General features: G+C 44.9%; 2 protein-coding genes across 2 annotated transcripts in view; both read right to left on the bottom strand.

Annotated features, from left to right (window-relative positions):
- Positions 1 to 27,576, bottom strand: part of LOC117586449 (irregular chiasm C-roughest protein) — a 73,439-nt gene that overhangs the window by 33,909 nt on the left and 11,954 nt on the right. Inside the window, 2 exon segments of the mRNA XM_034276491.1 lie at positions 70 to 310; positions 4,186 to 4,313. Coding sequence (XP_034132382.1) covers positions 70 to 310; positions 4,186 to 4,313 — 369 coding nt within the window.
- LOC117586386 lies at positions 13,091 to 13,906 on the bottom strand. The gene is made up of 3 exons (XM_034276417.1): positions 13,874 to 13,906; positions 13,545 to 13,805; positions 13,091 to 13,484 (listed from the first exon to the last, which is right to left on the bottom strand). The coding sequence occupies exons 1-3, from the start codon at positions 13,904 to 13,906 to the stop codon at positions 13,104 to 13,106; spliced, it is 675 nt and encodes a 224-aa protein (XP_034132308.1). The 3' UTR covers positions 13,091 to 13,103.

Here is a 27,576-nt window from a genome sequence, read left to right as displayed (position 1 = left end):
TTAAATGACGACTGAAAGGGTTCCGAAAGAATGCTCCCCAGACAAGGGGAAACACTTTCGTATACGTACCACGTACAACCAGGCGAACCGGTTGACTGGTCAAGGCATCCTGTGTGGTGAAATCACTGGCCGTCACTTGGCACTCCCACAGGCCGTCGTCAAAGTCCAGCGTGGCGGAGCGTATCCACAGCGAGCAGTCGCCGCCAATTTGCACTGGCGGTGGATGGAGATCCAGATGTAGGACATTCCCATTCTCGTTCGTACCCATACGTGAGGCCCATTCGTATTTCTTCGTATAGATGCCAACGGGCTAGGGGATGAGAGGAGAGAAGGGTTTTTCGGATTAAATTAAGCGGAGGAGGAGGAGAGTTGGACAGAGCAACGATGATGATGGCGATGAAATAAACTGGGCGGCTGCTGGCATGTCCTCTACGACATGTTTAGCATGTTTAACTTTTGCGATTTGGTCGGGCGTGTAATATTGTCTACGATTTGCACAAACATCGCACAGACAATCAACCCCTGGTTGTTCCGTATTCCCTATTCCCCATTTAACTCCATTTTGCAGTTCTCTGTCTGTAAATTGGCATTAGTTTGTTTGCTAATTGGAAATTAAATTACAATTAGTGATCTCTCAGCGTTGGCAACGTTCGCATTTAAGTATTTATGGAGAGACAGAGACCCCTCTCTTTTCCTTTATAGAAACAGCCAGAGAGACAGACAGGAAGAGAGGGAGAGAGAGGGAAAGGGCATCCGCCTAATTGCATTTTGGCTATGAATGTTGAGTCTGTGTTCTGTATATTCTGTGTTTTCTCCTGCCCTAATTGGTTAAATTAATTGCAACATTGAATTTGTGTCCATTGAACAACATTTATTGAAAGAAAATGGACATGGAAACGAACAAACCAAAAGCGATGTGGCGAGTACCATGGGCGAGTGCCCATGCCTAAGACCATCAGTTAATCTCATCTTTAAAGGCATAGAATAGCAGCCACAATTGCATTCTGATTGTCACATAAATGTGTTCATAAAACATACATTTCTCAAATATACATATTCTCCAATGGATTAGAACCACCTTTCGATGGTTTTAGTATCTTTGTTTTATTAAATAGCTTGCGGCTGATGGCATGGCACATATTTGAGATATTATTCCATTTGACCCCACACTAACCACGATAGAACACATAGTTCAATGGGTTGGCTGGACGTTGGGTCATCCATGGGTTAAGTGTGTGTATGGTAACAAAGGCGCTACCAGAGAGATATACGAGCTTAGACAGCGTGAGAGAGAGATAGAGAAGGATAGGTTCCTGGCAGAAAACTGCCAGTAAAACAATTTCGACATAGAGAGAGAGAGAGAGGGAGACGAAAAAAAGCCTCAAATCGAGTAAATATTTGGCTCCGGCCCCATTGATGTTGCCAAAACATTTCCCATTTTCCCCCAATCGATATTCATATCGACATAATTCTCCACATTTTCCAGAAACAACCCTTTCCCCTCCCCCGCACCAACCCACCGCATAGCCCGGGAAAAACTGCAAAACTGCATAGCAGCTAAACAACAAAACTTGAGGCACAGAGGAAAAGTCGAAAAAGCTCGTTTTGTTTGCCATAAAAAAATAAAAAGTTTGATGCCCAAAAATTACATTTATTCAAATGGCTGAAATGCCATACCATACCAAGCCATATAGTGTGTGTGTGTATGGCAGGGAGGAGGAGTATATACGGATATCATCCTGCATTGAAATTATCAGGAAATGCACTCAGATGTGAGTATAGATGAGTAGGAGCAGAAGCCCGGCATCCGGCTTCCTTTTTAGCTCAATTAGAATTCCATTGCCACCCCTTATTTTTGTGGGACAACAAAGTATCCCCGAAAACAACATAGTACGTACATATACACACATGTATCAGTACTTATAATAACCACACATAAAATATATGGAGAGAAACTATACCCCGAAATGGAAGAAAATTGAGAAAACGTTCAGCGAAAAGATGGCAGGCTTTGCAGCCGAAGACTTTGATACTCTTGGAGATTGTTGTCTTGTATAGTATAAATAGTAAGGATGTGTGTGGGAAAGGAGTTTCCAAGAGCCAATGTTAACAATCATCATATCCTCTTCAAGGGTATACGAAAACGTCAGGAAAAAAATGGTAAAAATATGCAAAAATAAGAAGAATTTTAAATGAAACCCAAAAGAGCAACATCAGCATCGTGTATGTGAGTGTGAGTACAACGCTCGATGCATGCAAATGATGTTTGTCCTTTGGTCTTGTTCTTCAGCTATACTCTGTCCCCTATTTCCAGTCCCACTTCCGTTTCCGGTACCACTCTTTTGATGCTGCTTCTTCTTTGGCTCCTTCGAGTCCTTGGAGTGGAGACACAAAGCATGCAAACATTTAAGTATGTGCTGCAAAAGCGAGGAGTTTTGCGATGCGCAGCATATGAAAAAGGACATTTGAAATGCTTTCTGATTTTTGTCATACAATGGACCAGGAGAACCCCTCTACGCCACTGGCATTCTCAGATCCCCGCGGAGCATGCATTTGCATAAGCAACTGCCACAACAAGTGGAGGGGTATGCTGCAAATAAAAGTTATGCCTCAAACGCACACAATTGCCATGAATAACAAGCAGCATGCAACATATTCATTCCCCCGCTCCTCATGTTGCTGCTACACCGTTTGGCGTTTTGTGGGGCTAAAGCAGATCCATAATGAGGCCATTTTGGAATTGCTATGCAAACTAAGATGGCCATGGCCCTGCAGTTAAGACCCTACCCTCCCTCTCATAACAACCATGGTAAATGGCAAGAAATTTAGGAGAACTCACATCTGAGGTAGCAGAAAATTTCTCTATTCATAACAATAATAACTAATTCGGTGGAAGAGGGTGAAGTGGAATTATTTCTCCATTCATAGAAAGAGGACGGGGAATAATTCCTCTTTTTAATTCGTTGAAAGAAGACTGTGTTCTCTAGGCATCAGAAGGACAAATATTTCAATGAAAATATAAAGAGATTATTTCTCTACTCTTCATAAGGACTTGTTTTCCAGTTAAATTGGCATGAAATAATAAATACTTCTCTAGAAAACAAAAGAGCTTTTTCTCTGGAAAAATCTATTAGAAATAATGCCTTGACCTGTCATAAAAACTTCTTCTCTAGAAAGAGTAAGACAATTTCTTTGAAGTATAATTAAGTATTTATCCTGAAAAGTGAATAGGGAATTACTTGTATGGTTTTCTGTATTTTTTTCTGATCAAAATCTGATGAATTCTGCATAAAAAGTTGCCTTTTAAAAATTATATTTTTTATTTCAGTAAACTGAATTATTATTTCTCATTTAATTTGTTTGAATTTGTTTGAATTATCGAATACTCGCACAAATGGATAGATTATTTCTATGAAAACTACATACATAGTCAAAGAGATGCCACATTCGGCATCAACAAAAGTCAATGTCATCCCTTTTATGTTAAAGAAAATGAAATTCATTTGGGCTACGAAGATTACTTGCCAATATTAATCATACGAGTAGTCCCTTACTATGGCTGTCATGAAATCGACGGAAAAACCAAATAAATTCCATAAAAACGGGAGCTGGAGATAATTTTTGGCCATCAAATGAAGAGAGAGAGCCCTGAGAGTTTTCCTGTGAATTCCAATTGAGTTGGCAAACTCCAGCAGCACCTCAGTCCCCAGCTCCCTCCGCACTGTCACGCACTTTCGATTAAAACTTGAGCTACGTTGCGCTGCTAGGCATTGCTCTTGGCCAACATGGTTCTAATCAACAGAGAAACAAAGAAGTCCTGTCCCCTTGCCTTTGGGGAAGTTTTGGCTTTTATTATTGACTCGTCCTGGATGGCCAGGGTGTAAATTACGTACGCCACATGGAGGCCACAAACGTAAGGCAAAAGAACAACACTTAATTGAACCACAGGACGAGCCACGAATATGATATGAGGCCCAGAGCCTTGGACACGTCTATTGGTGTCGCTGTTGGTGTCGGTGTCGGTTTGGGTGCATATCCGTGTGCGTGTGCTCTGATGTGCTGCGAGAGTTTTGGCCAAGTTATGAGTTTAATCAAAATGTTTAGAAACTGGGGCCACTGCCTGTGCCGACGCCGTCGATGGAAGTGAGTGTAAGGAGATGTGTGTGATGTGGCTGATATAATTACCTTGTTATCCTTCTGCCAGGAGCACGTGCCCCGTTTGTCGATTACTTTGCATGTGAGGAGCGTATCCTGTCCGGGATTCACTTCCGTGTACTTGGGCTGTTCTGAGAACCGCTGAAAGCACTCGATGCCTGCAAATGAGAGGAGAGAGATGGATGAGCACTTTGTGAATGTTTGGGTCTGTCATTAACATGAACTACTTCCGCAGCGCATGTAAGTATGCTACATTTCTTTAACCCATCTTCCGGTTCCCCTTCCTTTTGGTTCCTTCCCGTTCAAAGTCCCACGCTGCATTTGTCACGCCCTCACCCACACACACATAGCTACACACACACTGGAGAAACGGGCAATTATGAACGCTTCACAGCATGGCGGCCATTTGCTTATCTCTCCTTTAGTGCGCCTGCCCTTCCCTGCCTGCCACACCCTTCTTTCATTATCATTTGACTGCCTCTTTCCTTCTTACCCTTTCCCGCAGTTTTCTTTTTTATTATTTTTTTGTACGCGTAGCGCGGAGAATTTATGTTAATTGCTGGCATGTTGAATATTTTCTCCGCACTTGCACTCAATTACACCAATTACAGGTGGAAAATTACACGCGCTGCTTGCTCAAGATAATGAATGTGGGGCCTTGCGGGGGCTGGGGGCAGTTAGCGCTCAGAGCTGGGAGCTGCAAAAAGGTGCTGGGTAGGAGGTCAGGGCGTGCCATGCAGCTTTAGGTTACCTAATGATAGAGAAGGCATGCTCCCGCTCCTTGAGAAACTCCATTTATTCTAGCTGGAAAAACGTTTAGTCAGTAAGTCAGGGCGCAAGTCATGGTTTTTAAATCCACTGAAAGACATTTTCAGACATTTACCAATACTTCCATGAAGAATTTCTACACATACCATAAAATACCAACGAACACTCAACAATGAGGGGAAGACATACGAGGTGAAGTGAGAGCGGGAGATAGAGAAAGACTGGGAAGGAGTGATATACATATGGGAGGATTGCGTGGGAGATGCTCACTCGATCTACCACCCAAAATATCGTAAAATAAACACTAAACGACCTGAAAATACCAAAGCGGAGCGCCTCCGCAGTTGTGTTGACTCCCATTGAAACTAGCTTGGAAATTTCGTCGAGTGCATTACCCTCCAAAGGGATTACTTTAATATCGGAAGGTCAAGGCTTAATTGAAGCCTTTTGGCTTTTTAATTGCTGTTTGGCGGAGTTCGGTCACAAGTTGTCATCGCTCACAATGGGGGACGCCTCCGCTTATCGACCTTTGTTTGGCTGTCAACTCTCGCTTTTCATGGGTGTGCTTGTGTTTTCCCAAGGAGTTGGAGTTGGCAGTGGCCCACATATTCTCGTGTAAATGTTGGCATATAAAAATATAGCATTGCGTGCGCTTGAAAAGCAGCACGTGACTGCCGTTAGCCGGCCAGCAAGCAAATCCCATTCCGTGTCTCCTGCCCACTCATATTTTGACCCGCCAAAGGCTGAGCCCACCACACCCACACACATGCGGACATTCACTCACGCAATGATTTATTACGCGTGATTGGCGTGATTGCCACTTTGCTGCCTTATTTCAGCTTCCCCCGCTCAAACCGGTGCGCTGTGGCTGGTGACTGTCGCCCGCTCCAACCGGTGGCATGCCACCGAGTTCCGCTTGATGTTGCTGTTGTTTGTTGCTGCCTTTTCGGGGGCCTTTTATCGGCTTTTGTATAAATTGGCTTTGTATTTCAATTACGTTGGGGAGCGGCATGCCACAGGCTCTGATATCAAATACGTTGCATGACGAGTTCCCTAGGATTGCAGTTCCGCGCCTGATTTATACGGCCCAAACTTAACAAGTTTTTCCAGTCTATGAATACTTTTCCCCGATACAGCGAGAGGGAGATGTAGAGAGAGAAGGAGGAGGAGGGAGAGTTCTATGTAATTTTTGCGTGACCAAACAAACGGCGCTCCACTTAATTGAAACGCATTGAAATGTAAAGATTTGCCCCTCCAAAAACCGCTGGTAAATAAAAACACGAAAGTAAAACGCTTTTCGAAAGCCGAATCGTATAATACCCTGAAGGATCGAGATGTTAATGTTTCTGTGCAGAGCTCCAGGGAAAGCTGATGGACTATATGTAAATTATACTCTATGGGTCTCGCGCTGCTTCCTTCGCAACTCGTCAAATAGCTAGCCAGTCGCATGGTACCCCCTGCAGAGTGTACAATAAAGCAATGCCGCAAAACAACAGCAGTAAGAATAAATAAAACAGGGGAAAACCGTTGCCTATTTGCATGGGGTAAATAAAAATATTAAAAATAAATAAGAAGCAGCGGAGAAATTTGAGCTGAATGCGTAGGAATGGATGCCAGTGGGGACGCATCTGTAGTGCTGCTCCTCCTTCCAGTAAAGGCAAACCGACAACGGCTGAGCCGAGACCAGAGACAGGACCAGGACCAGGACCAGGACCAGGACCAGGACCAACGCCAGCTGCGATTGCAGTTTTAGCTGCCTGATGCTGCTGTTGCTCCTCCTGCTCCTGCTCCTTTGCTCCTCCAGCTTCAAGTGCGTGCCGCTGAGTGCTGCTTACAGGATTGTTTCTGCTGTTCCTGCTGTTTGGCTCGTGCCTTCAAGTGGCGTTGTTGTTTAGTCTGCTATGCTCCGCCCGCCCCTGCATCTGCTACCAGCTCCTCCCAGCTCTTTGAGAGCTTTACGTGCCTGTGCACTGCCAACAAGGATAACAATTACTCTAGCAGCATGTCCGCCATTCTGCGCTGTCTCATCTGTTTGATGCCACTCTCGATTCACACTCTTCCCCAACCCCATCCCATCTGGAACTTTCGTTTGGGTAGACTACAGGGTATAGATACTTCTGTTTGTTGTAGACTTTAGTTGTTTTATTTATTCTCAATTGTTTAGCGCTTAAATGCTTTAAATGCCTTTAAATACATTTTGGCATTGCGTTCGTTGTGTACGCTCTTTGAAATGCGTGTCCGTGCCCCGTGATGAATTTTGTAGTAATCTTCTAGCACTCATGCCTACCCCTGGGAGCCTTGTCCTCCTCCTCTGCAGCTTTTTCTGCTGTTCTGAAATATGTCAGACGCACATTTCGGTGTTTCCTGCCCCATCTCTCATGGTTCTGGCTCTGGCTCTGGCTCCATGCCCCTTGGCTGTCTAGTGCCAGGCGGCTGCTGCTGCTTCTGTTTACTTTTGATGATGCATTGCAGCGTAATAATTTCACGTAGCCGTCCACGGCACGCAGCCAAAAACGACAAATGGCAGTGGAAGAGTGGACCTTGGTACAGTGGCTGGAAGAGTGGACCTTAGGGCAGGGATCAACTGGGTCAACTGGTCGCGGATGGAGGGGTGGCCTCTTAGCATCTGGTCAGTTATAAAATGCTGTTTGGGCTGTTCTTCAAGTGTTGGGCCCCCTCCAAAAGCGACATTACTCATACACAACGCTCCTACGCTCCTTTCTGCAGTTTAGCTTTCGTTACAGGAAAATTTAAGAAAAAATTCCTAGCTGGGAGTCAGGGCTTTCACTCACTCAGATTCCATTTACTGAGAGAGAGACAGAGAGAGAGAGTGTGGCACATGAATTCCCTGTACATTCGGTGGGCGTGGGTGCCCCTCTCTCCATCTCCTTTGTTGGCAATCAATGAAAGCAATTTGCGAATCTCTTGTGCAATTCGGGGACATACAAACGAGCCCAAGGACACACTCACTTGTGAACCCCCACGCCCACGTCGACTCCCACTCTCAAGGAGATGTCCGGGAAAAGGTATTGGCAGATACGAAATCTTGTATGCAAATCAAATATGCAAGATGATTTGTAAATTTTTACCAAATGTATTATATATAAAATACGGCAGAATACACGGGGGGAAAAGCATACACAAGACCAGACACAGCCCCTCTGCCCGCTCGCACGGCAGCCGCAACAACAGGATTGTAGGGCTTAAACTTTTTAAACCTGTTCCACATCATCGCCCCTTGGAAAACCATTCCAGCTACTCGCCATTCTCGGATACCCAAAGCAAGGTGCTAAGCAAACATGCAAGCTGTGAGGATTATAAAAAGGAGGCAAAAGAAAAAGGAAGCAAGCAAAAAGGATGTCCCAACAACACAAGCAATACAGCAAACGCGCAAAGCGTTTTTGGAACAACAAAACAGCTAGGGACCCACAACCCCATCCCAACAAGCCAGAGCCAGACACACTCCTCCATCCCCATTCAGTTAGATCCCATGTCCTTGTGTTCGTATGTGCCTGGTGCCTGGCATCCCCCACCTTCCACCCTCTACTCTCACCATCCACCTACTTAAGCATAATGATATATTTAGCTTGCCAAGTGATTGTTATTTGATATTCAACAGATTTCTCTTAAGCTTTTGCGTTTCCTTTTTGTCCGTTTCAGCATGGGGCGCCCAGACATTATGGGGCCGCGCCTTTTGTTCAGGTTAAATCGATGGGTGCTTGTATTATTTCATAATATTATGCACATACAGGACACCCACCAACTACTTCTTTGAGCTGTGTGTGCTTAACTGTGAATCACTCATGTTTTACTGACCAACTGGCTGCGTATGCGTAATGTCAGTCAAACCCCGACAGTTTTGTTTGACAAACAGCATACTTGTGCGTAAAGAGGGCAGGCCATCAGGTCTGTTTGACAAACAGCATATGAAAAGTGATTTGTAAATTGACAAAAGAGCCCACACTTGACACACACACTTAGCCCTGTCCTGTCCTGTCCAACCACTAAACCGTACCTTATTGAGGGGCTGTCCAACTGTTTTACCCCATTTAACCCTCTCTTTAGAGCTGTCCATCTGTATGGCCCCAGTCCACATTTTCCACATTTAGACAATAAAAGACACGTTTTGTCGTTTACATTTTTCATATTTTCATAGCTCATTGACTGGCACGCGAAATGGTTTGGAACGAAACACACCAACAACCCACGCCTCTTGCTACTTGCCACTGCTGGTAGTGCTGCCACTTCTGCTACTTTTCCCCATTGTTTGACACTCGAAGTTTATGCATTTATTTGTAGCAGGCGGCATTCGAGTCTCCAGTCCCGAGTCCTGAGTCCTGAGTCCCAGCCCTGTTCTCGTTGATTTATTGTATTGTACTCTCGCCTCCCCTTCTCCCACCCATTTGTAATATTTGTTTCTGAGAGTTGCACTTCAATGGAAATGGTGTGTGTGCCTGTGTGTAGGAAATTCATATGGTAGTCGAGTGGCCACTCGATTTTATGTATGTAATTTTTATTATTATATGTAGAACCGCCTTCAACTGCAGGCCAGTCGAAATTTTCATATCATTTCTTTTCACGGTCTAGTGCCATCGATCAGGAACTAAATTTAACGCTTTAAGGAACGAAATAGATGCCAAAAACACTGGTCCGTCCGGTCACAAACAAACAGCTAAGCGTCAGCAGTTCAAAAGAGTAAGCCACGAATGGCACACTAAATATGCAAAAAGGTTCGGGGATTTACCTGCCACATGCGAGGCAATTAAACAAGAACAGCGGGCTCACGGGCCAGGATATAGGGCTGATTAAGGTTTGGTCCGGGGGATTCGGGAATGTTTCAGTTCGGATGGTTGAGCTCTGGTTTTGGTTTTGCTGTTTGTGTTGGCCTGTGACAAATACGCGGCCATAACAATTCATTTAGATAAATCAGCAGCTGTGGCTGGGGCAAATGAAGCTATTACTTCTGGTTCGTGTGGGCCTCGAGGCACATAAATAAGTCAATTAAAAGTGTCCTGATTGGACTTGTACTTGTTCTTGGAGTTGTCTACGATTTCAGACAACTTTGTTGCAACGGCAATCAACGCTGCCATTCAGCCTTCTGATTATGGCCCAGACAAACAATGACAGTAGACTCCAAGGCCTAGTCCTCCGTCTCCTGTTGCTTATTAATTAAACTGATTAAATTGCAGGTTGCGTGCCCCGGCTGCCCCTCGGCTGCAATGCCAGTGCTGCCACTTCCATTGATTGACTACCAATCAGAGACCGAGTCCAACAGCACTTTGCCTCAAATTAATACAAGTTTGGCCAAGTTCTCATATTCATAAGGGAGCATAATCATAATTAGAGTTATAATAATCATGGCACGAGTTTACCAAAGGCAAACAAATTCACAAATTTAATCATTTCATTAGACACACACACTCTCGACTTTTGACTTGGCCTTTGATTGAGTGGCTGATGGATTGACTGATTGAGTGATTGATTAGTGGGTGGAGTTTGGGCTGTCAAAAGCTTTGGGGTGTGTCCTGTCAGTACAGCTAATCTTGTGGAACTTCTCCTGGCCTGCACTTCATTATACAATTTGCGAGAGTTTTCGAAGGGGAGTGGGGACGGAGAGGCATCTCCTTTTACCCACTCTTTGACGTCTACTCCTTTTTGTAACCCCTCCTCTGTGGCAGCTCATGGCTCATACCACGCGTAGCAGCTCTCCCTTTGCATCAGTCTGTCAGCCTGTCTCACCCCCTATATTCTGTTGCAGCTGTCGAGGACTTGAGCACGTTGTCCCATCTCTCGTTTAGCCACGACACGGAGACACATACATACATCTCCTGTTCTCCTGCTCTCCTCGGAGACCCTCCGGGCTGTTCCCTTTGTTGCGCGTCTTTTGCAGGCACTTAATGCGCTGTTCCACCCGCTGGCTGCAGCCATCCGCCCACTCTCTCTCCCTCTGCTGCGAAAACAATGGCGTGGGTACATGCCACATGGAGACAGAACGACAAGAGCGACACAGACACAAGGCAAATTTCAGCACGGAAGCGGAAGTCATTGTTGTCGCACAATGGCGAACGCGTCGCAATTATAATAATTTTGATTGCATACCCTGCCTCAACAGCCCGCCTGCTCACTCCCCAACACTGTGTCGCTCCCTTTAAGCCTGTTTTTCTTGATGGTGCAGCAGCCGGGCAGGAATTATGCAACCATATAAAGTGGGGTTGGCACTGGCACCACGTGTGGGCAACATTTTTGATGTGTTTGTTCGCCAGAACCGCTTTTGAGGCTCTTTTTTTAATTACGAGCTCTAGACGGAGTCTAAAATGCGAGCAAAGAGTGGTAATAGGAAGTGGGTGGACAGTTGGGCTGAACGACAGGTGAGTTGAGGGCACTTCCAGTCACTCCCATTATCGTCGTAGAGAGCATCGCCATGTCTCATGTTTGTTTGCAATACCCAACTAATTAGCTACACAAATAAGCAATTAACTGTCGAGAAGGTGTAGAGGAATGGGAGTAAGATATGAGGGAGAACTGAGAGAAAAATCAGGGTATAGTAGAAGGAGGAGGTTCAGGAGCCATTGTGGTCACTTAATTACACAAATTATCTGCCGCAAAAACCTCAAGTTCGCATCCTCCCGCCACTGGCCATTGCCTCACTCAAGTGCAACCAAGGACATGCAGCCAAGCAGAGTAGTATTCTTCTAGATGTAATGAGAGTACCAGTATATGTACGGGCCTTGGTCCTTTGGTCCTTGGTCAGCAGTTTGACCATCGCAAAAGAAAGGAAAACAATTTTCTTGAAAGCTTTGATTTGACTAAGTAAACTGGAAAATCCCGAAGTGCCGCAAGAAACCGATGAGAAGAGACCAGCAAGAAGCGAGTGCCAGCAAGGATATACAGTCAATGGAAGGATAAGAGTGTAGAGAGCAGATGATAGGAAACAACTATCATTTGCTTTTAATTTGACTCGAGGGCGTAATTAAAGAAAAATGCCAAGGAAAGCCAAAGTCCTTTGATTGTCAGCCCTGGAGGGGGTGTACTCTGGTTGCCCAGTTGCCTGCTTGCCAGCCAGGAAATGCAAATCAGAATGAGGCAGAAGGACACACAGCGACACGCAGACAAACACAGGACACAGATGGATGATGGGAGAATACACAGCGATCCATGGATAGAGAGAGACACAGAAAGAGAGAGAGAGAGAGTGTGTAATACGTTAATTGTTTTAAGAAAACAGGCTGAGACTGCATGTCTTGGAAGGACATAAATCCCGTTTAACCTGACGCTGCAAAGCCAACACCAGGACGAGCACGAGGACGGACTTCCTGGCACCATCCATTGGACTAACACATAAATTTTACTCCTTTATTCCAGTTGCATAACATGTCCTGCGACACCGACAAAAAAAAGATAAAGAAGGAGAAAGAATAACAGAAGACAGACGGACAGACGTGTTATATAGAAAAGCAACTTTTGCTGCTGACTTTGCTGAAGCGGAGATGGATATGGCAGTTGGAAAAGTGATCGAATACCTGGTACCCAGTCTTGGCCAAGAAACTTAAATCTTGAAATTTAAATGTGAAGAAAAAGCTTTAATATATTTATTGGAATAATTCTGCTTGGCAGGGCTCGACTAATAGAAACACAGATCCGACGGATAAAGTAGCCACAGCATACCCTTCTACAACCCAAGTGTAATGTGAATATGTGTGGCTGTACAAAAAAAAAGTTCCAAAAAACTAACAAGTTTGAAGAAGCGAAGAGAGGGGAGTGCGATGTCTGGGGGAATGGAGAGCAGAGCAGCATCAGCAGCAGCAGACGAAGTTATGCAAAGTCAGCAGAGGACATTGACATGTGTGAGTATGTGTGTGTGTGTGTGTGTGCGATTCAATTTGCAGTTGTGACACTGCAGCAGGAAGACGGGAAGCGGGAGACGGTAGACTACCAGCTCGCTCGTATTCCGAGCATAAAGTCAAATTGCCATATTTCATCTATGACTTTTACGACTTTTTCTTTTATTTTTCCCTCAACACTTTTTTTGCCAGGTCTGAATTGGAATTTTCTATGCAGCAGGCAGCCGCCAACGACAAGTTTATGAACTTTCACACACATTTTCAGTTTGCAGTTGCAGTTGCAGTTTGCAGTTTGCCGTTTGCAGTTGAGTTCCATTCTACACACACATTATCCAAATTCTAGCCAAGATTCGTTTCAATATCGCCGACACACTGTGTGAAATAGTTTCTCGCGAGTCGACACTCCTCGGTGTCCAGGTAGAAGCGACTGGGGCACTTCTGCATGGCCAGCATTCGCACGCAGATGGTGAGCTGCAGGGCAAACGGGTTGCACGGCTCCTCGATGAATTCAATATCCGGCAGGTGGAGTGTGAAGCGTCCCGCATGCAGCGTGCGAAATATCTCACACTTATTGTATGCATCCATCATGAAGGGCACTGACTCCAGCTGTGGCTGTGGCATTATCTCCTCCAGGTTGTGACGGATGTTGGCCAGATCCAGCCTATAGGGCGGATCAGCGTCAGTGTAGCCAGAGGCTATATAGTTGCACTCCTCAATGCACTTGAATCAAATGGGGATTCTCTTAGAGTTGGGAGCACTTCAGTTCAATGTTCTGCTCACCATATTGATCGTGTAGAGCTCGGCAAAGTTGAAACTCCTGCCTAAAGGCAGGTTCAGAGTGTTTTTGCATTCAGCATTGCCTCTATCCAGGCTTGGACGTGTTAATTGACAGCATCTGATTGACAAGCTCTTATTGAAATAGGTTCTGACTATGATAAAAGTTCCCTCTCTTTGGTAGATTCCCTCACTTACAGCTGCCTTTTTTCTGTCCGCCTTGCAGTTGGTCTCTCCATTCATTAGCGAACAGAACCACAACAGCAGCTAAAAGTCGGTATTGGGAATTATACATCACAGATATCTGCGTATTTATATGTGTATATCCCACTCACAATTTGCAGCAGCAGAAGTACCCGCATTGACATCTCAAATAGAACTGAATCCACAATTGGGAGTCGAAACATTTGCCAATAAAAATAAATTGAGTTAATATTTTTATTATTCAAATTTCAGGGCCGTAAAGCCGTGACACCCAAACTCATAAATGTTGCCCCACGTGGAGTTGAATATATTTATGTGTATGCTGACAAAAGTGCACTTCAAAACCGGGAAAAATGCTCTGGCCTGGCCACAGGACGTCATGATTAATTACGTTGGCACGACATCAGATTACGTATACGTCACGTCTGGCAGCCTCAAGGTTGTAGCGTTGGATAAGTTGACTTTGGGGTTAATAAATTGTTTGGCGTTTGTTAACTAAATTTTGATTGCCGCAGGAGGCGGTGGGCGCGCCCACAGAGAAACACTTTCACTGTTTTTTTCTCTTTCTTGATTTATTGATATGCTAATTGAGCATTTGCACGTTGCCCGTTGCCCTTTGACTTGACTTGGCTCTGGGCTTAGCTCTTGGCTTGGCTTCGCTTTCCATTTTTAATGGCCGAAAGAGTGTGTGTGTGTGGCTGTCCATTGGAAGTTATGAGCCATGGCACGCCATTTGCATGGCGGCGTGTTGTTCAAATTAATTGTAAATGGTTGTAATTTGCTGTTGCCGTCGCCGATGTTCGCTTTTCGCTTTTACAGTTTAATTGTAGCTCCCAGTGAGAGGGCGCGAACTTGGACTTTGAAGCCCGGTAGATGGAAAAAGGTAAATGGTGATTGGAGGTGGTACATCAGCGGGTGGTGGGGCCTAGGGTTAATTAATTTATGGCCACGGCCAGGACCGCTTGTTAAATACACGTCATTTGAAGTTTGAGCGTGTTTAACGTGACGTATGAGTGATTTATGTTGATGGAGTGCACATTAAGCGTCGGTGGAGGCAGTTTAACTGCCAAAGGGTCATCAATTGAGTCGATGTGCAGCCCGCACTCACACTCCTGATATATTTCGTGCACACAATGTCCTTGTCATTCCGAGTGGGATACGGGAAGTAGCCATGGAGCAACGTCTCCTGAAATCGGCTTAGCGGCTCTGCCCCTTGGCTATATACATATTAACATAATTCTTGTACACAGTATAAACGATTTTTCCATGTATTTTCCGTGAATTAATGACAAGGCAAATATTTGATGGCACTTGCGTTGGGCTTTTGCTTTTGCTGGCGTAATTACTTAAATACATGAGGCAAAGCATTTCGGTTTGCTGTTCCAGATTCTGTCTTCTAATGAAATTATTATGCCCCAATTGCATACTCTGTGAGGGATGAGTTTCTCCGTTTATGTGAATTCTATTTAAGTGCATGACTACATCAATCTTAGGAATTACTGCCCGAATAAATGTCAAATAATTGACTTTAATGAATGTCTAAACTTGGAACTCCTTGGTCAGTTTATTAGTATTGATTCATCAATAATTGCTTGACATTTTAAGCTCACTTTTTGGTTTCTTTAATTAACAGAAAATGTGTCTATGGATTCCCATAAGCTCTACGGCTTACTAAGAAGAGCATTCAATATCCGTCAGCTGTGTTGCTTCAACAACTTCTTCCCCAAGAGTTGGTTAGTTTTGCACGCAATTTAATTATATTTACTGGATTTCCTCCCCAAACTTCCCCCACTTCCAGACATTCCTCTGTGGCTGTGTGTGTGTGTACGTCGAAAATTAGTAGGAAATTGTTAATGCGATAACAGAACAGATTTTCCCAGAGAGTGTGTACCATGTAATGCTTCTTTTGGCTGGGTTTCCTTGGCAGCCAGCCTGCCGGCCCGCAAGCCAGAAAAAAAGAGGGAATCGTTGCCTAGCGGAGTGTATGGGTATTCTTGTTGTGCCAAAACAGATTTAAGGTAAGTCCAACTTTAAGCAGGAGGAGCGCAAGAGTAGCGCAGCCAGGACATGGCACATAAATCGTTGGCACAGCTCCTGCCCGAGAAGAAGAAAGCTCCAAGAGCTGAAGACACGTTAGCATGTGAGAAATTCCATTGAAAATGCATTTGCGGTGGCTACACAGAGAGCTATACAGGGTGAGGGGTACTGGAGGGAAACGATTTTGGCTTCGGTTGGCAGCTAAATTAAAGACGCAGCTCACGTGGTTACTGGCCAACACCGAGGAAGATGGGCCAAGAGAAAACCAGTGGCTGTCGCTTTTTCTCCGCACATAAATCAGTTTTAAATGCGTATAAATAAATTGGCCAAAAGGTGGCAGAGGGGAGCAGCCAGTGGGGGGTAAGTGGCAGTGGTATTGTGCCAGTGTGCGAGTGTGGGGAAGTGCAGTCTTCGAGGCTGGGCTAGGTCACGGTCTGCACCGCACAGAGCTCACAAAACCAAACTCCCAGCTTAATCCAAACACTTCGTTTTGACAATTTATGCGCGCTGCTTGCCATGCGGGGAGCGACTTTGTGGGGAGAAAGAGAAGGCGGTTGCGGAGGAGGAGCAGAAGGGGTGTTGTGGGGAAAGTGTGTGGCAAGGACGAGCGCATGTGTCGTCATGTTTGTCTTGTATTCTTGGTTATTTATTTAAGCTTCGGCTAGGGTTCTCCCCCGTCCCCGATCCACGGTCCACTGTCCCCATCCACGACGCATCCACTTGACTGCTTTTAATCAAAGGGATTCTCGCTGCAAAATTAAACTAATTTAATTTTTATCGTTGTACAATATTTGCCTACTCTCTACTCTACTCTCGCTCCCTCTGCTCTTTATCCATTCAGCGGAAAGCGCGCCTTATTGAAATTTCATAGTCTAATTTTGGGCGCAAATTAAAATTTAATTACGCGCCTTTTTGGCGCGCCTCGTGCTCGCTTCGGTTTCCGTTTCCTGTTCCCCTTCCCATTCCCATTCCCGCACTCGTTTCTGGTTTTTGTAGGTCGATTGGCTTAATTGGGAATATTCTCTCTCTCCCCCCCTCTTCATGGCACGCGTGTGTGTTTGTGTGTGTGTGTTTGGTACTTTGATGCCTGTGACAACATTTATGTTTTGGGTCCCGGGATGCCTCATTAATTTTTAACTCTTTGCCCGGGGAAAAACATTTATCTACACTCATGGGTAGCAAAAATTAAGTAATTCCACAGAATTTTGGCTCCACTTGACAACCTTTTACTATGTTTCCATGAGGATACAAAACAAATGAAGCAGCACAAAACGTTGAACTTTCATTTGTAACCAAAACCAGAAAATAGCACACGAAAAAATAACAAATTTTCCCACCACAGTCGAATGTCAGAGAGCACATACATACTTCTGCCGAATGGAAAGTTTTTCCAGATGTTTTTGGTTGCATTTCATTTTGTTTTTCGTTTAGCGTTTGAGCCAGTACAGACGGAAGGTGGGACGGGCGGCTGGGGCTGCTGCAGGGTCACACATGAAGAACTTAGAAATTAAAATAATTTTCAGTTGGCTGCCAGGGAAAGCGCACGAAATTTTTTCATTTCAGGCCAAATTAATTGTCTACCCAAATGCAACAAAATTGTGTGGAATGTGTCTACTCTGTGAAACTCTTACCATCTTTTTCTACATACATATGTTGTTCTTGCCGCCTCTTTCTGTTTGGCTCTACCATTGCCTGCCTGCTGCTTGTATAGTCTCATTAGCCTGCATTGCTTTTAATCAACGTTTTATTGAATTAAACAAATTTGTTTCTAATTTGGGGCACCGAAACTGCACTGCACACACACAAAGACATGCGACATGCCACATGCCCCATGCGCCACGTTCAGTGCTCTCATCCTTTGGCTAAGGTCTCTATTTGGGCAGTGGATCATATTTGCCAGCTGTGACAGTGCCAACATTTGGGTATTTACATGGATGAAGGATACAGAATGGTACTGGGAGATGGAGGCGGGTAGTAGCTGAGCTTTGCCAGGAATCTGGGTAGCAAACAGACCAAAACGAACTCTCATCAGCAAATTAAATCTTTGCTCTGTCCAAGAGTTTGCATGCCGCCATCCCCAACAGCATCTATTCACCACTCCCACTCCCCTTAAGAGTGATGCCACATGTTCCCATATGTTTCGTTCTGTTCTGTCCTGCAATTTGTTGACAGTTGCATATTTTTGCGATGAAATTCCATTGCAGCCACGTCCCTCATAATTATGTCCAAATGCCACTTTATTAAATAAAGAGAAAAAAAAAAAACGGGTGAATTATATGTGATGCAAGCGGAAGTGAAAAAGCAAAGTTATCAGCACTGAAACTAATGAATTTCCATTCAATTTTTCCGCTTTTCCGGCAGCGGCAATCTATCAGGCATTTCCCACCACTGCACCGGGAAAACAACTCCACTCCGCTGGCATTGTCCGCTCGCATCTAGTATGTTGACATTGACAAGTTGGCAGGCGAATCGAAATGTAATCAATATCCAATATTTGCATATGCATCCCAAAGACCATAGTACGAGAGAAGGGGGAGGAAATTGAAATCCAGCTGCAACATAAAATAGTTGTCAATTTTTGACAACAAAACAAATTGAAAAGAATGGGGACTCCCCGCACCAGCACCCGCACTGTAAGAGAACACACATTTGGTTGATCGGTGAGGGAATTCCATAGATAATACCTACCCATATGCACCAGTTTTCCGTTTTCCCAGTCACCTTCCCACCACCCGCTTATAATTGTAATCAGTGTTTGCAATCATTTGCGTCATTTGCCAATGGAAATGCATGCGCGGCCTGAAAGTATTCAACGCTTTTCATGCAACACTTCCTGCGAGACTGAGTTTTCGCGCAACTCAATTGTGCCTCTGCCCCTTGTCCCCTGACCTTACAGGACCCCTCAACATGTGTCGGAATCTGGGAGGAGGAGGACGAGTTTGGTATACAAAAAAAAAAAACGCCGCGTACTATGAAACAGCTTCAACATAAAATTTTACGAGTCGTTTACACAAATAGCAACACTGTTGCCAATAAACGCCGGCCCCAGAGCTCTCCAGACCTCCTACCCCTACACCTACTGGCCTGGCCATCACCCCGCAGCCCACCCTTTATGGGGTCCGACAGAGCCGGGGTGTCCGCATCCTTCGTTCGTTTTTGCAATTTTTATATTGTTCCAAAATGTTTTCGTTTCAACGCTTTTATATTTATTTTGTGCAGACAAAAAAAATTGTTTGTAGCACCAGACCCAGATCACACTCTCCACCTACCCTCCCCCACCCCTGTATCTCACACTCGGCTGCTGCATTGCATTGGAATTGTAAAGGGGAAGAGCAACAGAAGGAGGTGGGAAAGGGTTCCACAAGAGGGGTGAAGATGTGTGCGTGTTGTGTTTGCTAAAATAATGGATTTTTATGCGCATTTGTTTGCACGATGTCGGCGACGGAAGTGGGAATGATAAAGAATGGGCGGTGAAGCGAAGGAGGGAGCATTGGATGGAGTGTGTAAGGGGTGTGAAAGCGGGGCAGAAGCATTGGCGAATCTCTCGCCGGAAATGGCTTTGTTCTCGGTGGCGTATTCGCGAAAATGATTGGGAAAATCAGTAAAGTGAAACAGAACAAAAAGGAAGGATTTCGTTTGGTAATGAATTAACGAAGAAGGCATACCCTTCAAGGATTTCCTGATATCAATATCAGTAAAGAATATATTTTCCCATACTAGTTTCAGCTATCCAGTGCTCTCTCTCGGGATGCTCCTCACTTTACTTCTTGCTTTCAATTGACTCACATTTAAACTTCTTTCAGACAAGAGCAGTCAAAGTGCGAGCAGCAGTCAAAGTTCCGATAAACCTTCTCTTGCAAAGGGTAAACCAATTGTAGAAGGAAGCGTAGTAAAAATTCATACAGATGATTCATGTGTTCCACGAGTCCTTGTACGTGTGGCTGTGTGTTCGAATGTGGAAGCAAACAATTGAATGCTTATAGCATTGACTTTTGATTGGCATTATGGGAGGAACGTGTAGCCTTGATAAAAACGGGCACAATGAATGCCAGGAATACAATGAATGAATGAGTGAACAAATGAATGAATGAAAAAGGGCAATTAAATATTACACATATGTACGCATGGTGAGACGCTACTTCATGACAATTGTCAATGTAAAGCCCCTTAAAAATGGGTCAAGAAGCTGCTCGAGCTGCTTCAACCTTGAGATGTCACTCTACCAAAGGGGGAAAAGAGAGAACGAGAGAGAGAGAGAGACAGCTAAATCAAAGTGAAAGAGAGTGAGGCTAAAAGCAGTGCACGACTTCACCAACTAAGCGCCATGGCCCATGCAAATATTTGCCCGGGAAAAACAAGAGAGCAGCAAATGAAAATGGCAAACAACAAGTAGTGCAAGTGCACAAGAGTTCGGAAAGGGGGAGTAATCCCCTTTCACCCTCTACCCCACTGTTAACACTCAGTTCCAAAAATGCGCTCACGTAGCTGGCGATGGGAAAATCGCATGTTAAAATAAATTTCACGATTTTCAGAGGGAGAGAAAGTATGAGAAATTTACGTGTAAGCTCACTTGACTTAAGCCGGGATCTTTATTTCAAGTTCTTTCTGGTCCAGAGAATGCTGGGCTGATGCTTGGGTGGCGGTTGCCACAGATTTGTAACCCTTCCACATGGCCCGTACAACTTATTGCTACAAATTCTGAAATCGAATATATACTCTTGTGGGAGCAACGACCGCAGGTCATAAAATATTATTTTATGGCCATCTCATAGACAAGGCACAAAGTGATAACGGTACACACTCGCACACAACTACAAATGGCTGCCCCGGACATAAAAGGCATCCCTGCCACACGCACACATATACACGTGCTCACTTTTGGCATTTTTAGCGTTACCTTTTTCCTCCTTTGCCTTTGTCAACGATGTCGTTTTGTGCGGCTTTCAGCTAGTTTAACTCTCTCTCTCTCCTTTTTGCAACCTCTCTCTTTCAAGAGCTTCCACCCGTTACTCTGTTAATAGTTTGACTTGGAAAAGAACAGGGGGAAAACCTACACATTCCCTTTTTCCATTTTTTCTACTTTTTATGGGAATTTCGTTCGCGAGCTTCTTTCGTTGGCTTTTCTGGTCCTCTTGCTGCTGTTGCTCCTTCCTCCTCCTCTCCCTCTCCCTCTCCCTCTTTCGCTTTCTCTTTATATCTCTCTCACTCGTTTCTGTTGAAATTTGTTTGTGTCACATTTTGTTGTCGTTGTGTTGCGATTATTTTTATTATTTTTATTTTCTTGACATTTTTAGTGAGGCTTTTCGGAGGCAAGGCTCCATGTGAGTGCGTTTGTGCCACTTTGTCACATAGTTTTCATGTTTTATTTAGTCCCTGCCCTGACGAGTCGATGTCCTTCCTTCCCAGAGAGTATGATGACGACGCACTGCGAACCGATGTGCTTTCCGTGGTTGAGGTTGGGGCCGGTTACTGTTTCATTCCTGTAGTTCATGTGCTCGCCACTGGAAACTAGCAACTTTATCCTTTACAACTATCTGGGACGCGCGGACCTCCCGACGCACCTCACTCATATTTTTTACGGCCTGTCGCCCATTGGCTGAAGATATCCTGCCAACTACGGAGCCCAGAGTCCGAGTCCAGAGTCCTGTCCGGCATATCGTATTCCCCGACCACGACTCAGTTTTTAATTACTTATCAAGTTTTAAATGTCCGCTTTTCACAGGCAACTGGCTTTTATTGGCCGGGCATTTGCCTCTCCATTGTTTGTCTAGGCGATTTTATGTCCTGGTCTCTGGTGCTGCTGCTGGGCTTTGGTTCCGCTCTGCTACTTTCTGTCATAAAATTATTTATGTCCTTTGGGCGGAAAATGCGGGGCTCAGAGCGGGGACTGTCTGCGATTACGCTGACATTTCTTCGCCTAATTAAATGTTAATTTCAATTGAATGTCCTGATTTGACAGGACTTTCCACCACCCCAAAGAAAATCTGATGCCAGGACAGAAGATGAGGAGGAGTAGCAGCTGCAGCGGCAGCAGCAGCAGCCTGTGTACAACAAGTTGCTTCTTTCTATAAGATGCTGTAGGACAAGAGCAGGATGCTGTCTGTAGTTCTTGCCAAGGACATGTCCTAGTCGAGAGTTGTATTTAAAAGGATTATGCACTCGTGTGTGCCACTCAGGCGGGGGTCCCAGAACAGGAAATGCATTGTAAGCAGTCGTCGTAGTCGTTGTCGTCGTCTTCTGGCTCTGCTTCCATGATAAATTGCCCCTCAAGTGCAAAACAATTGAACTGACAGCCAAGCACAAGGAACACGGACTCAGGATGTAGAAGGAGTGGCAAGAGGCTGCTGCAACATCTGGCTGGAAGGTGGCACTGGAGAACTCAAGTCGCGACAATGCCGGCGGCGGCCAACAAAAATAAATAAAAGAAAAACTACCGAGGGGAGCAGGAAAAACAATTTCACTCGGCAGCAAAACTTTTATTGAAAAACATTTTAAATGTATTGAAGTTTGTTTGTCCGTTTGTTTCAGCTCCCCCAGTCGCTCCCTTTTGGCACGGGTTTTCATTGGCAAAGCGAAAGTTTTCAACTCAAAACCAGGCCAACATTATTCATCATGTGTGTATCATATGTGACATACATACATACATGCATTCAGGAAGGAGTCGGACAAGGAGTCAGAGTCCACTGCAGTGGACAGATCCATAATGCGAATGTATGCGTTGCATTTGCCACGGCAAAATTTCATTTACATTTGGGAATTTTTGTTATTTTGATACATAATTTGATTCGGTTTGATTTTCGGTTTTCATTTCGATTTTATTTACTATTTTTTCTGCTGACTTTTCACATTCTCTTGCGTAATTTTCTGATTAAATTAATTTGTGCACTTGGAAGCACTTTTGTCCTTGCTGTCTGTCTGTCTGAATGTCTTTCTGTCAGTCTGCCTGTCTGTGATGGAATTTAATTTATGTTTCTGTATAGAAAATACTCATAAATTGTTCCGTTTCGACATGCTGCTGCAGCATTATTTATGTGCATATCCACATACATATGTGAGCGAGTGTAACATTTGGCTTTTATCTTTAACTTGGCTAAAACTTCAACGGCCTCTACTGCATGTCCACACAATTGTGTTGGCAGAATCAAGTACTGATCAACATGAACTACTTTTTGATTTACAAGCAAGACACTTGGCTAATCCGGAACCGAATTCCGTGTCTGTATCTGTCTCTTGGTCTCGTGCCTCCTCCTCTTCATGCTCTTCTCCTCTGCCTCTGATTTCTTGGCCATGTTCTCCACACATTTGCATTGTGCATTGCCTTCATGTGGTTGATACTCTTTCAGTTGCCAGTTACCCAACTGGCGGTTGCGGCACTGGTTTCAATTTGTGTCTGTGTGGGTTTTCGTCGTCCCTCTTGCTGGCATGGCATTTGGCCAATTGTGTGGCATCGGAACCTGCTGAGTGCGGGGACAAACAACACGAAGCCGGGAAAAGACCAAAGACAGATATACGGACGTACTTCCCCTTGAGTTGGCTTTCCTTTTTGGCTCCCTTTATTGTTATTCGTTGGCATTTTCAGTAGCCCAAGGAAATGTTTGTCTTTGTGACCAGAGAGCGAGACCAGAGCCACTCTCATCGAAATGCATATCGAAGGGTCAGTTCTCAGTATTCAGTCTCAGTCTCCTCCATTTCTGTATTTCCCAAAGACATTAATAAGGCAAAGATAAACTAACCGAAAAGAGCATTAAAATTTACTTACTGACTTAACCGACCATAAACAGAACGCCAGTCAAAGGCGGAAAGGAGCAAGGGGAAATGTACGAAAGGAGAGAGTACGGAATAAAGGATAACATCTGACCTACTGTAGCATACTTTACGGCTGACATTTGGTGAAAGAGCACAGGAGGATAGACGAAAGTGTACACCCTCTGCAGAGGGACAGGTGGCGATGGTTAAGGCATATTATATTCATGACAAGGTAAGGAAGGCAGTCAGACAGTGCCTCAGAGTTCTTACCCTACTCGCAAGTGTACCCTGCTCCTCAGCGTCATGTTAAATAGACTCGCTCCGCGCTAGAGCATGAGCACATGAGGCTCTCACATGGAAATCCTTTTTAATAGCAACCGAAACGAAACAAAACGAAAACGTAAATGAGGTTACACATTACACATACGCAACGTGTGCCCCCGCCGCAGAGCGACTGCCCTGGGTAAAGTCCATTTGCCCCCAGCGATAAATTAGCAACAACAAGGGGAGCCAGGAAAGAGGATCCAGCTGTTGGTAGGAAGGCTAACAGAGCGTACGTTCGTACGTACCCGTCAAAGCGGCTGTTGGCCAGTGAGCCAGTTGGTCGGTGAGTCAATGAATGGAGTGAAATTACTTAATGGTACGAAATTGTACTTTGCTTAATTACTTGGCCACTGATACCACAAACACACACAACACACAAACACACTCTTATGTACATGTACAGCAAAAGCTCACTCTCACTCCCATATACACATGTCATTCATGTTCTCGGGCTCGAGGTCGCTCGGTCTCGGCAAACGTAGTCGTGGGTGCCGTAAAAACAACTTTACGTATTTTGCAAAGCTCGTAAACTTAAGCTTGTGTGCGTGTGTTTGTGTGTGGGTGTGTGTTTTAGCCTTGTTTATGACTTGCTTTCTTTGGCTCAAGACTTAAGGTCTCTTTCCACCCCTTTGTGTCTTTTGTTCTTGCTTAAATAATTTCTAGCCCGCAATTTAATTGGCAGCATTACGTACATGCCATGTATGACATTTTAAATTGTTTATGAGTCGCACAGAGAGTGGGGTTCAAGGGCGCTACACTGTCACCAACACTGTTCAAGGAAGATCCCTTCCTCTTTCCTTATTGGTTAATAGAATAAAGGCCAGTTTTATCTGTCCACCGGCTGCTATTCCGTTGGATTCCAAGTTAATTGCTGAGAGACTTGCTCCCTGCCTCCCCGACATGATTTGCTTGGGGCATTTGGGTTATCACTTTGGGGTTAAGTGGTTCTGGCTTAATTGGCAAAAGTTTTTTGGCAAACGGGCCTCTGGATGTCGCGCTTGTTGCGTTGTTGTCCCCCCTGCCACCGGCCAAGCCACTTCCGCTTGCATTTAGCGGCGGTTTCCGGTCTGTTTAACGTACCCTATCGCTCTGCTCCTGCCTCTGCCAGTCCCTCCCCTCGCCCATCCTTCGCTCAGAGCCAAAGCCTATGTGCAAATATTTGTTAACACGAATGGGTTGGGGCGCTGTGTATATTCTGATGCCTGGCTCTGTTGGCCTCTCCGTAGGTGTTGTTGTGACATTGTTTGTACATGATTTGTTATACGAAATGTACACACACATACACACGCACGCAAGAGGACCCCCTGCCGTCGCCTGTCTGTCCCAGTTCCAGAGCCCAACCATCCGCCCGCAGTGTTTGTTGAGGGATTCGAAAATATTTTAATAATCATGCAGTGCATTAACTCCCGACGCCCCCGTTGTAATTGCATTAAAACAATGTTCCCTGTTCTGTGCACTGTTTGCCGCCCAGTCTCCCCATCAAACAAACATGCAAAATACAAAGTGCAACTGGAGAGTGGCGACATAATGCAAGGTATGCCAAAGAGAAGGTAAGGTAGTGGTCCATTAGGTACTGATACTCCCTTGCCTTTAATTAAATATACCCTGAATTGAGTGTAATAGATGGAAAGAATGATGCCAGAGAGAGTGAGAGAGATCTCCATCAGAAAGGGAAGGACAGACTCGGACAGAAAGAGACACAACGCCAGACATGGGGTTGGCGGCAGAATTTGTGCGTGTGCTCTCCAATTTAGTGAATTATTTAGGCCTCCCTCTCCATTTGGATGTCATTGCTGTCCGTTCATTGTGCCATTTTATTAGTTTTCGAAATTTGGGTCAATTAAAAATTTATTTCCCAGCTTTTGTTGGGTGCGTAGATACGTACATATGTATGTCTGCACTATGCGTATTTCATATGCCAAATGCAAATGTCCTGGTTCCGATGCCCAGTCTCCAGTTATCAGCCTCCAGGCTGCTCCTTGTGTGCTCCCTCCCTCCTTGCCGTGTGCAAATGTTGCAACATGCAATCGATTTTGCATTTTGGTCAAATTTATGGCGTATTCATATTGAAATAGCTTTCGAGGGAGTGCTAAAGAGTGCTAGAGAGTGCTGGGGGAGTCCTCCCCTCTTATCGGGGTAATTAATATGAATTCATTGCAAATGTATTGCATACTTAAAGGCTTGCCAGAAAGGACACAAATACAACGACGGAGACGGACACGGACACGGGCAAGGGCATGTCCATATTTATGCGATCAATTTGCTTCTGAATAGCGCCAGACAGCCAGAGGCAGACAGACGGTCGGAGAGACAAATGCAAAATTCTCTGGCAGGACGGCAGCACGGCATTTTCCAGCAAATATCACAAATCAGCAATGGCAAAGTAAACGGCTAACAAATATTTATAGCCAGAGGAAGGAGCGGCAAGTGGATGGAAGGGCAGAAGGTCGCCTGCAATATTTATTACAAGTTGCATTCAGTCAACAAGCACAATGGCTGCCAGGCGAAAACAAACAGCTGAAAGACAGTAGAGGACAGAGCAGAGCCAGCTGTGCAGTGCAGTGCATGGTACAAACATCTGGCAGTCTATTGCCATTCAAGGATACCCTAAGACGAAGACGAAGTCGAACCCTAACCCCAGTCTCGAGCCGGGACAGGGGACAGGGGCCAAGTAAAGGCATTCTGCAGTGGAGAGAAATCATTTAAATAAAAGTCAATGTCATGCCATGTAAAGAAGACAGCGAATAAATAGTCTCTCTGTGAAGAGGAGTAGCAGTTAGAGCCAAAGGCACAGATGGAGTCAGGATCAAGCCCTGAATGTCTTTCCTAAACATGGGAAATGTCTAGCGTATGTGTAATATCGCCAGACAGCGAAAATTGTCTAAGAAATGGGAGTGCAAAACGAAGATGAAGATGAAGCGGGGACGACGCTTAATAAATGTCTTTCCCAGAACCCCTGGAACCCCTAGGCAAATCTCAGCAGAAAGCTGGTAGCATTTAATTTGGCATAAAAATGAGCCACGCTGACAGATGGCCATGGCCTCCTTGGAATGATGCGGGCGGTAAGCGGCAAGCGCAGGTAGTCCTTTTGGCCAACCAGAAGGATGCTGGGACTGTGGCTTCTAATGTGTTTTCGTTTTATAGGCTCATTAAATTACGCTTTATTGCCGTTAAAATAAAATATTATGTGATAAAAATGAAACCAAGCGGCAGTGGCTGTGTCTGTGTCTGCTTTAAGTGCTTTATAACCATAAAGAATGGAGGGCATTGATTCGAAACTCGAGACATAGGAGACACGAGAACTGATGCTAACGAGTGCAACCTGCAGTTTCCTTATGTATCACGAAAACTGCCACAAAATGGAAGTGCAACAAATCTAGTTTTCCTGACGACCCAATTTTCGCCTCCCGTGTACCCGTGTGTAACCTTTTCCTGCGCCCCTTGGATAAATGTAGTTTCCCGCTTTTCCGCTTTCACGCTATTTCGTTGTTTTTAATTATTCCAATTTTGTTGTTGTCTGGCATAGGGCTGGGCTTGCAAGCTTTCCCTTTCCGTATCTGCCTTTTTCATTTCCATTTGCTCGTTTTATTTTGGATTTTGTCGGCTTGTCACATTTGAATGAAATGAATGAATGAGCCGTGGGGACTGCGATGGTGTATCCTTTGGGCTGCACTTTGCCGGCAACAGAAAATGTCAGCCAAACTAATCGGATTAGTGGGTCGGACGC

The sequence above is a fragment of the Drosophila guanche genome, unplaced genomic scaffold, assembly GCF_900245975.1.
Source record: "Drosophila guanche unplaced genomic scaffold, DGUA_6, whole genome shotgun sequence".
NCBI lineage: Eukaryota > Metazoa > Arthropoda > Insecta > Diptera > Drosophilidae > Drosophila > Drosophila guanche.
This window is presented reverse-complemented; position numbering and strand designations above follow the sequence as displayed.

What these genes read in the sequence shown, in the direction of transcription:
- LOC117586386 (XM_034276417.1), bottom strand. Translation starts at nt 13,906, where the DNA reads ATGTCAATGCGGGTACTTCTGCTGCTGCAAATT. An exon ending in TACTTCTGCTGCTGCAAATT is followed by an intron (nt 13,806 to 13,873) that starts GTGAGTGGGATA and finishes ACCGACTTTTAG; the next exon opens with CTGCTGTTGTGGTTCTGTTC. An exon ending in AGCTCTACACGATCAATATG is followed by an intron (nt 13,485 to 13,544) that starts GTGAGCAGAACA and finishes ATTTGATTCAAG; the next exon opens with TGCATTGAGGAGTGCAACTA.